This window comes from Lycium ferocissimum, chromosome 10, assembly GCF_029784015.1.
Source record: "Lycium ferocissimum isolate CSIRO_LF1 chromosome 10, AGI_CSIRO_Lferr_CH_V1, whole genome shotgun sequence".
Lineage (NCBI taxonomy): Eukaryota > Viridiplantae > Streptophyta > Magnoliopsida > Solanales > Solanaceae > Lycium > Lycium ferocissimum.
In genome coordinates this window covers 16276061-16291913 of record NC_081351.1, presented here as the reverse complement: position 1 = coordinate 16291913, position 15853 = coordinate 16276061, and the positions used below count along the sequence as shown (strand labels likewise).

General features: G+C 31.6%; 1 protein-coding gene across 1 annotated transcript; it reads left to right on the top strand.

Moving 5' to 3' along the window:
- The first annotated feature begins 11203 nt into the window (after positions 1 to 11203).
- Positions 11204 to 13681, top strand: LOC132032611 (NAC domain-containing protein 83-like). Its single transcript, XM_059422260.1, has 3 exons — positions 11204 to 11565; positions 12360 to 12652; positions 13287 to 13681. The coding sequence occupies exons 1-3, from the start codon at positions 11385 to 11387 to the stop codon at positions 13593 to 13595; spliced, it is 783 nt and encodes a 260-aa protein (XP_059278243.1). The 5' UTR covers positions 11204 to 11384; the 3' UTR covers positions 13596 to 13681.
- Positions 13682 to 15853: the final 2172 nt, after the last annotated feature.

The following is a 15853-nucleotide window of genomic DNA, read 5'->3' as shown; positions in this document are numbered from 1 at the left end:
ATATATATATTCTATGAAAAGTGTATGTACATTGTATATAACACATATGCATTATTTACAAACATTCGATATTTGTACAATTTGTATATATCGGATATAATGCAAACATGCAATGCATATACCACTTATAATATAAAGTGAATAATTAATATATCTTTTAGATATAAATTGTATAATCTTTCTCTCACTGACATTGTCACTCTTGCTTTCTTTTTTTCTTTTAGATCTTTAACCTTTTAGGGTTAGTGGGTAGAGTTTGGGGGTGGATGATGCTGATTTATGGGTTGGTGAGTCTAATTTTTGATAATATATTTTTGTCTGGCATAAATGGAAGACAGATGGTGAAAGAGGAATTTTGTGGGCGAGATAGAGTACTGATACCGTATGTTTGGGTTTCATTAGATAATGTTTCTAATATCTTTTTGGCTACCAAATGAAAATTGAAATAGTTGGACCAACCAGCTGTTAAATATTTTGGCCGAGTGGCTAATTTTGTCAAAAAAAAAAAAAAAAAAAAAAAAAAAAACCATTTAATTTATAACGGATTCAGGCTTAATTATTAAGGTATTATCCGATTTGATCCGATCCTTTTGGATCACGTTATTGTCCCGTCGGGCCTCAACTTAGAAGGCATATTAATAGTTGAATCATCATAAACTCTCACTATATGGCTCCTAACTTTTTCCTCTTATTTTTATGTGGAATTTGCCTTATGTGAGTTTCACGGGAAAATAACTCTCTATGACTATTTAGAAAAAATAATTACCCGAAATAGTTTATGTTTGTAAAATTATCCGTAATGGCCCAATTTGTACCCTCGCTTCAAAAGTCTGTTGTATATTTGTACCCTCACTACAATTGAAAAAATATTGTATATTGTTGTATATAATTGAATTTTCTTCGATATAAACACCTTTTATACATTATTATACACTCTATACATTATTATACACTTTTATACAAGGTTGATACATTATTTACTCTAGATGTATAAAGTTGTATATAGTTGTATAATGTTATATATTGTGAAAAAATGGCTATGCAGGGTGTAATTTAAAATATGACTACGCAAATGTAATTTTGTATCTTTAGATCCCCAAATTTCACAGCAAATCCCCTTTTGTGACGCGTGGTTCGTAGACTTTTACACTCGCTTATAACGGCTTAGGCCCAACTCCCAATCGTCAAGCTATTGGCTGCTTACACTCCTCAATTTTGAACTGTGTATAAACCATTTGATTCCCAAAGCCAGACTAAGAGTTCCCATTTTCTTCTTCCATGTGAACGTAACCGTTGATACATAATAAATAATTTTTATATTCCTAATCTAGCTCTTAAAAAAAAAAAAACTTGCGAAAGTGTGACGTCAAACATATATGACATTATGGTTCGCATGTACGAACAAATATTCTTGTAAGAAATCTGTTCTCCGTTTTGATACTCAAATCACCTAAGCCTGTATATAGTCTTCATAGCAGCTTTCTTACGTCTTGCTCTCAAATTTTTGGTACGTTACCTATAAATGAAGAAAGGTCCCAGTCACCTTATTCTTTATTTATTAAATCATTTTATTTGTCAAAGGCAGAAGATATTTATCTCTGACTCTTGAAAAGAAGAGAAGTAGCTTCTAATGTTCCATGAATCGAGATATAATCTCAAAAGGCAGAGTATCTATCCAAAATAATAATGAATTAAGAAATACGTGGTCAACTTTTAGTTTCATTACCATTTTTGAATTTCTATATCTTCTAGAAAACTCTCCTAAAATATTAGTTTACTTAAGCATATAAACGTGTATGTATATATATATATATATATATATATATATATATATATATATATATATATATATATATGGTTACATAAATCTAGTTTAAGTAACTACTTGCTAACTTCTATACGCAAATGTACAAAGAATGTATATTTTACTTTATTGCTATATGTAATTTTGAGTAAGGCACGAGATAGGGATAATTTGAGAGGCCAAACTAATAGTAAATGCTTTGAAATGCTGGATACTCAGTTATGGTATGGAACAGCCTACTTGGCCAGACTTTTGAGAAGCACCCGTACTTATTTTCTTCAAAAAATGTGAGAGTTGAGGTGTTTGAACAAGCTTTTAGAAAAAAGAAGTATTGTTTTTAGTAGTAGCAGATGTTAAAAAAATAGCTTTTCCCGATAAACACTTTTGAAACTAAACTCTGGCCAAGCACAAATTTGATTAGTCAAACATAAACTACTATTGTCCAAAAAATCTTTTTTAAATTTTGACCAAAAAAATATTCTTCAAATAAGTAAATCTTAAAAACTTGGCCAAAACAATAGAAGATAGCTTTTAAGAAAGTCAAATATTAGCTTATGAGTAAATAATTTAACATAGAAATGATAGTCATGAATCATCATGTTAATGTAGTTTGCATTGGAAAGTTGGAATCTAACTATTAGAGTAATGATGGAATGAAGAGAACTGCAGAAATAATTAAGTGCAAATATAAACCTTATTTCTTGTTCAACATCATTATGCTTTGTACTCTGTGTAGTTTTTTTTGCTTAAATTATTGCCACAAGGTAGCTTCCAAAATGAGTGCAAATATAAACCTTATTGACATTTTGCTTTTGCCACAAGGTAGCTTCCAAAATATATCTATATGTTTGGTTTAGGAAAAAAGAACTTAACCCACACATGAAAAGGCACGTTAAACCATAATCAAGTAAATAAAATATGCACATCATCAGATAATTTAATAGATAAACAATATTCAGTACTCTTTCTAATAAACCAATAGCGCTACGAGCGGAAATTGGATATCAAGGAGGATGGAGGCGGAGGTAGAGTATATATTCTTTCCGAGTTCATCTTATTTCAATACTTTTATGCGTAAAATATATGTATAAAAAATTATTAAAATTATGATAAATAATATATATAAATTTATAACTTTAAAAATATAATGATTTTAATATTAAAACTCATAAAAGTTAAATCTATAAAACATAAATTCTGAATTCACACCGGGAATGGATGTGTTTTTAGGGAGAAGTATGTTAGTGTCTACAAGTGCTTGGAGACACGTTTAAGTGGACAACATATATATTCCAAAAAAGAGATAATAATTGCAACTCAAAAGATCACGTTTCTTGATTTCTTTCTCCTTGAAACCCTCTTCAACACCTACACGCAAACTCCTACTTTGACTCTCAACCACAACACTAAAGATAATAAAAAATATATAAAGAATCAAAAGTGACAGCAAAAGAGAAAAGAAAAACATAGCCGCAATTCAGCTTACGAAATTATTTGCCATTTCCTTTCCACATGCTCTTGCACAAGTGAGCTGAATTGTGTAGCACCGAGATTATGATGAGTGATAAGTATTTTTTCATCTGTAATGAGAAGTTCTGAGTTTAAATTCTAAAATTAGAGTCATCTTGTTTGGGAGTATTTTATCTTCAAAATGAGATTTTTCAGTATGAATTTAAATTAGTCAAGCCTCAAAACAGATACCGAAGATTTAGTAGAAGAAAGGAAAAAGAGCTGAGGTCATTTGCTTGTGGGGTTATGATCTTCTCGTTTGTATATCCTTTTTCTTCTTGCTTTTTACTTGTTGATATGTCTTTATTCTTTTGAAAATATTTGAGGAGTGGACAATCTAATATATAAAGAAAAGAAAAAGAAAAAAAAGTAATGACCTTTGGTGGGATCAGAATCCCATATTTTGCAACTACTATACTGTAAAAACAATGACAGATTTATTTTGCTCTTCTTTGTTCTTCTTCTAATTTTCTTCAATTTTTTCTCCTTGTAAAATTTGATTTGAATACATTCAGTTTAATTTTATGAGACGTAAATTAGTCTAAGTTACCTTCTCCCTACGCAATATAATCGAGCTTCTTCAATTGTCAATATATGAGACTTAAGTCCCTGTCTAATTAAAATATCAACTGGTCCCTAGTATATTTTTGGTAATTCACTATAGCGCATGCAACGTAACTGACAAACTTCAACATGTTTTTCATCAATTAGAAATAAACTTGTCACTTTTATTTGAAATGGGAGATGTAAGGAAATTGATGATCTTGATCGTATAATGAGTGAGTGGGACATGTCAAACTAAATAACAAAATTTATTGTATAGAGATTGAGCAACTTGTAACAGAAGGACTTCATGTAATTTTTGCTATTTTTTGTTAACTTTTTTGACAAGAAAAGAAAATGGTGTTCAAGTTCAATTTATCCTATTAGTGGACCAACATATTTATTTGTATGAAAAATAATTGTAGTACGGCAGGAGAAGATTCATTTTAAGTGAGACGAAGCTTGACGATATCTCCTAAACTTGGCATTGTGATCAATAATAGTGAGACAAACGAAGATTTGAGGAAATCTCTCAAGGGGACATCACTTGAAGTGGGTCTTTTCGTAAGCTATCATCCTTATTCAAATGTGGACAATGGGTACCCCATCAGTTTTAAGGCATCTAGGACCCTCCCCCCACCCCACCTTCCCCACACTTCTTTCCTCTTCCCCTACTCAATCCTTAGTAATCTTGATAAGTATTCCCATTCTATACGAGAAGTTTCGTTTTCAAATTCTGAAAATGAATCAAAGTCGTTTTTGGTAGAAGTTATTTTATCTTAGACACAAATCTGAATTATAGCTTGTTTGGTCAAGTGTGTGCGCACGCGCGTGTCTATATATGTATATATAGAGAGAGAGAGAAGTGTGTGCTTATTATAGAAAATTGAGATGTTTGGCCAGTTTTTAGAAAGGAAAAAATAAGTATTTTTGAATGGTAACAGAAGATATTTTCCACAAGCTAAAAAAATGATTTTCTTTCAGAAGCACTTCTGGAACCTTGTTCATTCACAAATTATTTCTCTAATATTGACAAAGTGTTTTTTAAAATTGATTAGTCAAACACTAACTACTGCTCTCCAGAAATGCTCTTACGAAAAACAATTTCCAAGATAAATAGATTCTGACAACTTGACCAAAGTTGTTATTCGAGCCCCAAAATAAATATCAATCACTAAATGGTAACAAAAATGCTTAGTGAACCCCCTATTACGAAATGGCGAATTTATCACACCCCGACCCTCTTTTCCACCCTCAACGGAGTGATGAATGATCCTGATCTTTATTTGGAAAGAATATGGAATACCATTGTCAGATCATTTAATTTTTTGGTTTCAACTCTACATATCTAAAAGCTTTAGATATCGGTGCTTATTTTTAATAAAAGAACAAATCATGGTTTTCTATAGATAAAAATATTTAAAAGCGTACAAAAAATTGTATTTAAAGAAAAAAAATGTTTCTGTGAGATAGTATACAACGGATATACTCTTATATAAAAGGTTTCATTTGACATTGCTTCGTGGAAAAATCAATTGTTTTAAATTCAAAACCATTTATATGTTGAATTGGAATGATACGCATACATCGCTTACACAAATTATTGCGTACATATTACGTATGATCTGATAACTTTTAAACATGGTAAGTAATCAGTTATAATAGGTTGATTTACACTAATATCTCAATAAAAAAAAATACCTATCATTAAATCATTTTGAAAACGCAATATCTAATGCCAATCCGTGAGCAACAAATGGCTAGTAAGTCAATTAAAGGATGTAAATATGGTCATTTTTTTTTTTTTTTTTTTTTTTTTTTTTTTGTATCCATTCCTTGACGAAGACGTCTTAATCGAATCGTCAATTCAATTTTGTTGGATTGACTGAAGTTATTAGTAGATATTTAGCTCCCACCTTTTTCAGTTAAGTTCATTGTCTCCAGCAATTTTGGTACGTCTCATAAAAACAACTATTACCATACTTCACACTACTTGAAATTAAAGTGGCTAGGGCATAGTATCTTCTATATTATTTAATGGTGGAATACATAAGAAAAATCTTAAAATTGGATAATTTCATTTAGATGGTTGAACTACGGTTTGTTTCAATTGAACACCTGAATATATTATAAAGTGTTTCTATTAGACACTTTCCAACTCCTTAGAAAAACTCTTGCGCGTGTTCTCAAACGTGTATTGCGTAGATAATTTAACCGTATAAAATATGTCACCTCTTTTATTATATACATCAACTTCAATTCGAACAAGTAGTTGTTACAGCTTATTGAGACTAATACGTATAATTAATGAGAGGTGAAAGGGTGTGGTGAAGGAGCTTGGTGGGGATAGGAGAGACGGGCCAAACTTTATTTCCCTATTTATAGTAGTTGGTTTTAGTGTTTGCTTTCTTTTATTTTGCCTCTGTTTGCATCCCAATTCAATTTAATTAAGTTGCCTAATGATCATTTCTGCAATAATGAATGAATGACTGAGAAAGGCAAAGTGAAGAGCACTAAGAAATAATGGAAGTTGATAGGTACTTGGATGCAATAAATTAAAAGTATTCATTATATCCAAATGAGATTAGAATGGTTGATTTGATGATATATTGAAATTTTTGGTATTTCCAACTCTTGACAACTCAAAAGGGTCAGTATGAAGAAAAGATTAATGAGGTGCACATCCCCACCCCTTATCAACTGTACCTGCAATGTTTTTAAGACACAGCCATTGATTTTTTATTTTAAGTGAATGGGTGCAGAATTTATTTCTTCCACAATATATTTGTTTGTAATACTTCCTCACCCTTTTAGTTTATTTCATAAAGAGTATCCTATTTAAATTTAAAATAGTTTAATTTAAACTTCTCATTTATTCTTAATGAAATTTTTTTATAGCGGAACAAATGTTATGACATATTTAAAATTATAAACCTCAAAAATACTATAGCCACACATAATTTTACATGTTTAAGACCATAAGGGATTAAGGGCTCGTTTGGTTGCTGGTTAGGAGACTTATTCGTGTAATTAAACTAGCATAACTAATATACAACGTTTGGTAGCTTTTTAGTTGCTTTGTATAAGATTAGCACATCAAGTACGGTGTTCGGCTACATTGACATAATTAAACAAGGTAGCAGTTACGAGTCAATTTATGTATTTATTTTATGCAAGGTTGGAGATGGAATAATTAATACATGGATAACTAAACCCTACATAACTATAAATCATGCATTACTAATATCTGCATAACTCTAATCAGCAACCAAATAACCCCTAAGTGTCAAAACTTCTTATTTCTTTCTTAAACTTTAAGCTCAGTCAAATAGAATCACGGAAAATTAAACTAAGAAAGTAATACATTTGAACTAAACATGCGTGTATATATGGATGTGTGTGTGTATATAGTTAGAATTAAAAACCGACACGTCACATGTTGCCTTCAATCTATTTTTGTCAATGGTCCCTATACATACATAGATAATAAAGATGGAGATGATAGAGAAAGACGGATAAATACAATTCAATCCCAAAAATCACAAGAATCTTTTGGCACAATTAATGAATTGAATGAGCAAGTTGTTTGTTGTTGTTGCTGGCTGCTACAACTCTCCCACTTTTTGTTTCTCTGCGACTGGACACGATTTTGCTACCTCTAGTAAATACATGTTTCGTAAACGTCTTGTCTTTTTTCCCTTTTTTCTACTTTCGTTTTTCGACATGCCAAGTGCTTCTTTTATAGAAATTTATTATTAATCTAATAAATAATATTCAGCCCAACTTGTCTCATTCACATTCTACGCTCTTTATTTTTGGGAAAAGAAACAAATTTGGCTTTTAATTATGTGAATTAATTTTACCATCCGTTATATTTTCTGCATAAAAATATTCCGCCGTTACTCAAAAGCTCAAATATACCCCTCTCCTCCGTTAGGGATGTCTAAGGTGAACATCCAATCTCAGTGATATTGACATTATGGTGAGTTGGACACCACAAGCATGCTGCATCACCGCTCCCAACCCATTTTATACCTTCCTCGTCCCATTTTTTTGTCGGTACCTACTTTGAAGCTTGATTAATCCGAATTTGTACCGGAAATCTTACTATGGATTTAAAGCGCTCTTTGTCAAAGACAATTCATTCTTAGGGTTTAAATATAAGACCTCTACTTAAGGATAAAAGAGTATTTACTGCTCTACCGCAAAGTTGTTTAGGCATCCCTTAGATGCCAACCATTTCACCTCTTCTTTCTATCAACAAAATTTGGCTTTTATTAAACTATCATTTCCGGCCATTCTCATAGGCAATTCTTTGTTGTAGATATATTATTATTCCTTAGTTGAATGACCCGGGTTCGGAGTTACATAGTTAAAAAGGGTTCAAATGAATATACTACATAAGTTGATAAAAAAATTCACATAAGAGAAGCTTATAATCTAATGACAAATGTAGTTCAAATGTGACTTAAGTTATAGGTTCGAATTTGCAGTGTAATATTTTAAGTACTACTTTTTAATTACATGTTAGAATTTTTAAGTCGGCCTATGCTTGAATCCCGCAACTTCTTCAATGTCAAAGGATGTTCTTTCCTTTTGTTTGTTTACCATGATTGCAGGAGTAGAAAACAAAAATAAAACTAATTCTTAAATTATAGACAAATCACAGCAACACCTCAAACAAAGTTACTTGAAGATCGAAATTAATATAATCAAGTGGGTGTAAAAATAGTTGAACATCTCTAATTTAAGTAAATTAAATTTTTCTTGTCCAATTGAATTGCAATTCCTTTTCTTTTACTAGTGTGCAAAGGCTAATTAATTCATTGGCCAACCTAATTAGTGTACGAGAACAAGTACCAAGTAATCCTACTTACAAATTGAAGCAGATGTACTCACCCCCAGTATTATAATTAGGATTCGAACCTACTATCTCCTAGTACTTCATTCTGGAATTTACATTTAAAAAAAAATAAAAATTCCAACAAAATGATGTTGAAACAAAAACTTATACCACGGAATATGGTGAAAACCATTCATCTTTAATCAATGGTATCTGGTGTTAATAAAAATTATTTCGGTGAGAAACAATTTTCCTTAATGGATCATACGTGACCAAAATCTAAATTAATCGAGTTAGTAAATCTATACTTTTCAAAAAGTTAGACGTATATGAATGCACCTTAGTTTGAAGTACAAGTAATTAAGGGCAAGGTACATGGTGAGACCCAGCCGTTACGTGTGACATAAGGTGACTTCACCGTTACGTTCAGCCTAATTTTTAATTTCATTCACATTAACCAAACTTCCTTACCTTTTTGGTCCACAAGTTACCCAATTTAAAGCTTTTTAAGTCCTCCCACCGTCCAGTAATTTCAGCCTGCAATTTCTTACTCTCAATTTCTGTAATAATATCTGAGTAGGTATGGAGTTAGTAATTAAAAAAAAAAAACTAAAATTAGTGATTTAAAATAGCTATTAATATTTATGTAATTATAAATTATCTCATCAAGAATAAAATAGGAAGTTTAAAGCGAAGAGAGTACTATTCTGGGATTGACTAAAAAAGATTGTCACATAAATTGAAACGAAGAGAGTACTATTTATTTATTTATCTGTTTTGAAAAAGACATTTTATATAATTAGAAATAATTTAATTTTTGAACTTTTTATTTTAATTTTTATGGCATGTCTTTATAGGAAAAAAGAAAATCAAATGGTAGGTTTAAAATCATAAATTCAAAAATCTTTCATTATTTCTTTAATGTTGTATTCAATCAAACTATACCACATTAATTGAACAAGACAATATCTACTTTCACCAAAATAATGGGAAAATGACAACATTGTTATACAATTTGAAGAAAACTAGAAACGAAAAAGAAAAAATTAAAGGAAAAGATAAGAAAACAATTACACATTACTCCTTTTCCCCCCGAAAGAATTTCAAAATAAGAACATAAATATACAAACTTTAGTCTGAATTTCGATATCAGTTCTTTCATTTTTCAAATAAAAATTACATGCGCGAAAAACATATAAACTATTGCTTTATACTTCCTCTGTTTATTTTTACCTGTCACGTTTTGCTTCTCGAGAAGCAAAATGTGACAAGGAAAAGTGAATATATGGAGTAATTAACACTAGACATTTAATAAATGCCTAGAAGACAACACTTGAAGAAAATTTGTTTTAGTTTAAGGACGAAGAGGTTCAGTTGTGGTTTTGACAGCTAAGATTAGCACCAAAACAAATGTCACAAACAACTAATCTCAATTTAAATGTGAATTCCTTATTGTATATACGTAACTCAAATCTTTTCACGGGGAAACAAAGACATTCTCTTAGTGGTCATATCAAATTCATAAATAATTTTTATTCTCCATTTAATTTGTAAAAGTTCAATTAAATTATTGCAAATAAGACTAAATTCGGTCTCACACTATTCCAAATCGAGCAACTTTCCCTTTTGTTAAATTTTCGGTCTACTATTACCCTCGTTGTTAGAAAAAAAATGTTTTATATTTTTTCCTCATAAATATTAACACTACTTGAAGATAATTTTACAACATAGTAAAAAATTGAGGGATAACTCCGAGCTTTTATTTTCGAAGAATCTATAGTCGTGAGTCCACAATTTGCTAACGTCAAGAGTAAGTGTGTATGGACCAAAATTGTAACAAAGATAAAATTAAGTAATTTTGAACAGTACGAGCAAATATGACTATTTTCCTCAGTTTATTTAATTTCTAACAAACACCAAGTATAGATAAATTCCGTACCTAAACAACACCCCCTTCTTAGCCGCGGAGTTAACAAGTCCATCTACGGGTTCGGCAAAACGCATTATCTTTGATTCAGACCTTTTATCTGTGTCTTAAAATTTACTTAATATGTATGTATAATTTATTCAAATCCAATAAGCTCAGGAGTCCTTTAAAAGGCCAATCATTGATCCAATATGAGGATTATCGACTTGCTTAAAGGGAAGTATAGCGGTATCTTAGAATACCGCTATTTCAAGTCAGGATATTTCCTTAATCTGTATGGAAAGACAGAAGTGTCGATAACTTGTAAAGTCAAGATCAACGGAAACATCCGACTGAGCGAGCTATTCTAAAATCCAGGACTCATAGACTCATATCCTCCGCCTTCTCCAAACAGACTTTTTGTTTTTACCTTTTTTTATTCTTTTGATTTTATGTTTTATTAAAAACAAAACAAGAGGGGTCAAAGCAAATGAGATTGAGTCTATTTTACGCAAAATAGCTCGTCCGTATTCTACTCCCTTATCTTTCTAAATTCTAAGATTCTAAAATCTTCAACATCCCTGTGACTATAAAAGAATCCACACTTTCCCTTAAACGTACCACACTTTTCCTCTTCTTTCTGTCTATCATATTCTTCTTGTTCTTGTCTTTCTTCTTCTCTTCCTTCCCTTTTGTCTATTTAACAACTTATATTCTACAAGTTACAAATGACACAATATTAAGTACATAAATATTGTTTTTTCCTTAAATTTTGTATTATGGAGAAGAATAATTTTGTGAAGAATGGTGTACTGAGATTGCCACCAGGATTTAGGTTTCGTCCAACTGATGAAGAGCTTGTGGTACAATATTTGAAGCGTAAGGTCTTTTCTTTCCCCTTGCCAGCATCAATCATCCCTGAGGTGGAAGTTCACAAGTATGATCCTTGGGATTTGCCAGGTAGGCTCAAAGTACTTTGGCTATATGCCAAAATATTAATTATCTCAAAGACCAAATAAATGTGTTCATTTCACAAAAACGTTACAATTACTTGCTGAGTGAAGTGAAACTATTTTTTTAAGCTCGATTCCATATGGAAGGGAAGCTAATTTGAAGTAACAATAAAGTTGTTTCTGACAACCTATATCATATCGCTTGGGATATGGCCCTTCCTAGGATCTTGAAGTGCACCGGACTGTCTTTTTTTATTATTATTGGTAATTTAAATTTGTGTCCGGTAATTCACTAGGGATAAAAATGTTCCCTACCGCTGGACCGAAACCTCTTTTTTTTTTTTTGTAATTATTGAATTAATGATTTTGAGCAGAGTTTGTAAATTAGCATGTCATGTCAAACTTGGACAGGTAAATATAGATAGTTTGGATATATACTGAGTGCTCAACACCCTTGGCAAAGAAGAGGAAGATAGCTTAGCGGCCAAGGGTGTGCAAACTGTCCTTAAAGGCGCGAGTTCTAACCGAGCTCGCCTAAAAGTATGAACATCCTTGATGGAAATTCTGGCTCCGCCACTGGCCGGCGGAGCTAGATTATAAGAAGCGGATTAAGCAGAAATCAATAATTTTGGTTCAAACCTTATATTTATCTTTAGAAATTCATATAATAAGCAAGTTAGTAATTTTTAACAAATGAATTTCCATATACAGATACAGGGTAGACACAGAGGAGCTTTATGTGCTGTTTCCATATATAGATGATAAGGGTGACTAAAGTTGTATTTTTGAATTTGAGTTCAGGTGATTTAGAGCAAGAAAAATACTTCTTTAGCACTAGAGAGGTGAAATATCCAAATGGGAAGAGGTCCAATAGAGCAACAAACTCAGGATATTGGAAGGCAACTGGAATTGACAAGCAAATAGTGAGTTGTAGGGGTCAACAACAGCAACAATTGGTAGGATTGAAGAAAACTCTAGTCTTCTATAAAGGGAAATCTCCAAATGGTTGCAGGACAAATTGGATTATGCATGAGTATCGTCTTGCTAATAATCTTGAATCTAGTACCCTTCAAACCAACAACTACCCAATCCAGGTAAACTTCATTTCAAATTTTGGTTATTGTAAGTAGGCTCACATAGTTTTTCCCTTCAAATCCTGAAAATGGAAAATGGTTCCTTTTTTTTTTTTTTTGCCCACGAGGCCTAGTCAAAATTTTCATGAACGAAAATCAAAATATAATTTATACCATCTTTTAAGAGGATTTAACATATACTAGTACATATACCTATAAAAAAATTAAAAAAAAAAGTTGACCTATTTATAAACTGTATATTTTTGACGAAGAGGTTTTCCTTTTGGACAAGAGTAGGTTCACCACTAGTTACTTCTTTTCTTTTTGATCTCTAAAATTATTGATATATATAGAACTTTCTTTATTTACTTTTTGTATATATTCAAACAAATTTTTTTTTTTTTTTTTTTGAAATGAAATTTATATATTTTAAACTATAAAAAATGCATTAGAAGTCGCAATAATTAATCACATAAAGTGTAACTATTATGAGAGCGTATTCTTTCGCTCCTTAGCTTGTTTATCAGAAATCTCTCTTCTTCTTTTTTCTTTTTTTCTTTTTTTTTTTATTTTTTTATTCTTTAACTGTTTATTCGGTCAAACACGAGCACATAAAATTATGCTCGACAATAAAGTTGTAAATCTGCTGCTGCAGGGAAACTGGGTTATCTGTCGCATATTCTTGAAGAGAAGAGGCAATAAAAATGATCAGGACGAGAATATGACAACACATAATGAGGTCTTCAATAGCAGAAACAGAGGAGCTATTACAACAATAACCACTTCAGAAAAGAAGAAGCCAGTACTCTTTTACGATTTTATGGCCAGGGAACATTTGAATGGAGTTGCAGCAGTTTCATCATCAAATAGTGGGATCACTGAGTTGTCTACTACTAATGAATCTGATGATCATGAAGAAAGTAGCACCTTTAATAGTTTAACTACTTTTAGAAGGAAACATTAATTTATGGCCTCTCTTTTTTTTCTTTTTTTTTTTCTTTCTAATTTTGTTCTTATTTTACCTTTCAAGTGCTAATTCTATTTTCCCAAGGCGCAGCTAAATTTCGACATTTTTTCATCTCATCACGGCAAGAGACCCACAAAAATATAAATAAATAAAAACGGAATACAAAGTATACAAACACACTTGCGGATTCAATAAAAGCTACACAAAAATGGGCACTTTGAACTTAGAACCGATTTATCGACACGTGGTAGTTCGACCAAACTATGTTAGTACTACTTAGTACTTTATTACTCCATTTATTTAGTGTAAATATAATTGAGTGTATCTAATTTCTTTTCCAATTTGAAGTGCCAATAACAATTTGGAGTGCAAAAAGGTCTACTTAATTCCAAAATTCCCAGAACAGTGAACAACTAAGATTTTCGTTAAACGATTTTTTTTTTTTCACGAAGTATGGGAGAGGAAGAAGAGAGAGAAAAAAACTAGGCCATTGATTGCTAAAGGGGGAACTTAGAAAATGTTTGCCTCCGTACCGAACACACCTTAAAGGATGACAAAGTGGGAAAAGAGCACATTCACACACACATACACGCTTGAAAAGGATTTATTTGAAGTACAACTATGAATTAAGGATATAATCTTTGTAAGATCACCTATCCTTCTTTAGAACCTAGAAAAGGCTTCTTTTTACATCAATCATTGAAGTACAATGTTTCTTAAGAATTAAAGTTAAAAGAATCCACTACTGTATATCGTCGATGCTGATTCCTGCACATAATTAAGAAAAATTCTCTCTTTCTTACAAATTCGTTGAATTGATGTTAAATCAAAGTGTTATGGAGCTTAGTTACCGATACAGCAACGTGAATGAAAGCAAATTAACAAATCCAAAACTTCTATTTATGTGTTTATACGGCCCTTTGACACGTCAAAAATTGGTCAGAATTTCTTTTTCCTAAGATCACCTATTGATACTCCCTATTGATTAGGGATAATTTCATGGTCGATCAAGTTTTTTTTTTTTTTTTTTTTTTTTGGGTAATAAAATATGAAATATTACCATAGACAAACAAAAATAATACACCTAAAGAGCACCTAGGACCATAACCCCCTTCCAGCAAGGTTGCTATGGATGGCTAGGCCTCAGAATGGAAAAAAGCATCATTACACAATCTTTGAAGTAAACTAGTGCACCTACAAGCTCTTTTTGTACCTAATATCCCTTCTATCCTGTATTTTATATCCTTTTGTATCAATCCACTATAAAACTTGTATTCACAGATTCATTTCTAAATTGTTTCCTGTTTCTAGCTAGCCATATGTGATATACCATGGCACCCCATATTGCAGCAATCACCTCCTTTTGTAATTGTCTCCATGGCCTTCTCTTAATCCACTTGATTATCTGCCTTACTCCATTCTGCTGCACTAGTACTCCTGTCCAAGCTGTCAATTTTCTCCTAATCTCCACTGCTTAAGAGCACTCAAAAAACAGGTGTTGTTGGGTTTCCAGAATTCCACTATCACATAAATCACACGTTTCATCATCCACTGGCACATGTAAACTGTTGAGTCTGTCCTTTGTCAACAACCTCTCCTGGTTTGCAAGCCATACAACGAATATCTGCTTTGGTAGCATTATCTTGGTCCAGATCATATCATTATAGATTAGTGTAACAGAATAAGAACCCTTTGGAGTAAGCATATACCTCCTATTTTGCATATACCGCCTATTTTGGTACCATGGTTGCATCAAAATCTTCAGACAATCAAGTTTTATTTTATTGTACCAAATTTAGTAAATAAAATGTTTGAACGGAAAAATCACTTAATTTTACTTTATAGCCTGTTTGGCCAAATTTGTAAAATCAGTTTATCTTGAAAAGTGCTTTACAAAAAAAATATTTTTGACGAAAATCAGTTTGTGTTTAGCCAATTAATTTAATTTGAGCCGCAATTAGTGTTTGGCCAAGCTTTTAAAAGGTGCTTCTAAGTGTAATTTTCTTAAAAGTGTTTTTCAAAAAATTGTTTTTGAGCAGAAGTAATTTTTTTAGCTTCTACTACTCCCACAATGTAGAGAAATATAGCAGAAGAAAAGTAAATCGGGGAGACCTTCTGCTAGCCCAAGATCGTTAACAAAGATCGGAAGATTCAAATAAAGAAGAGGAAGCTTTGGAAAGGAGAACTTTGTAATGGAAGAAGACTCTCTTGAATTGGCTTGAATGACTTACAATTGTGTTTTTATGGGTTAACTT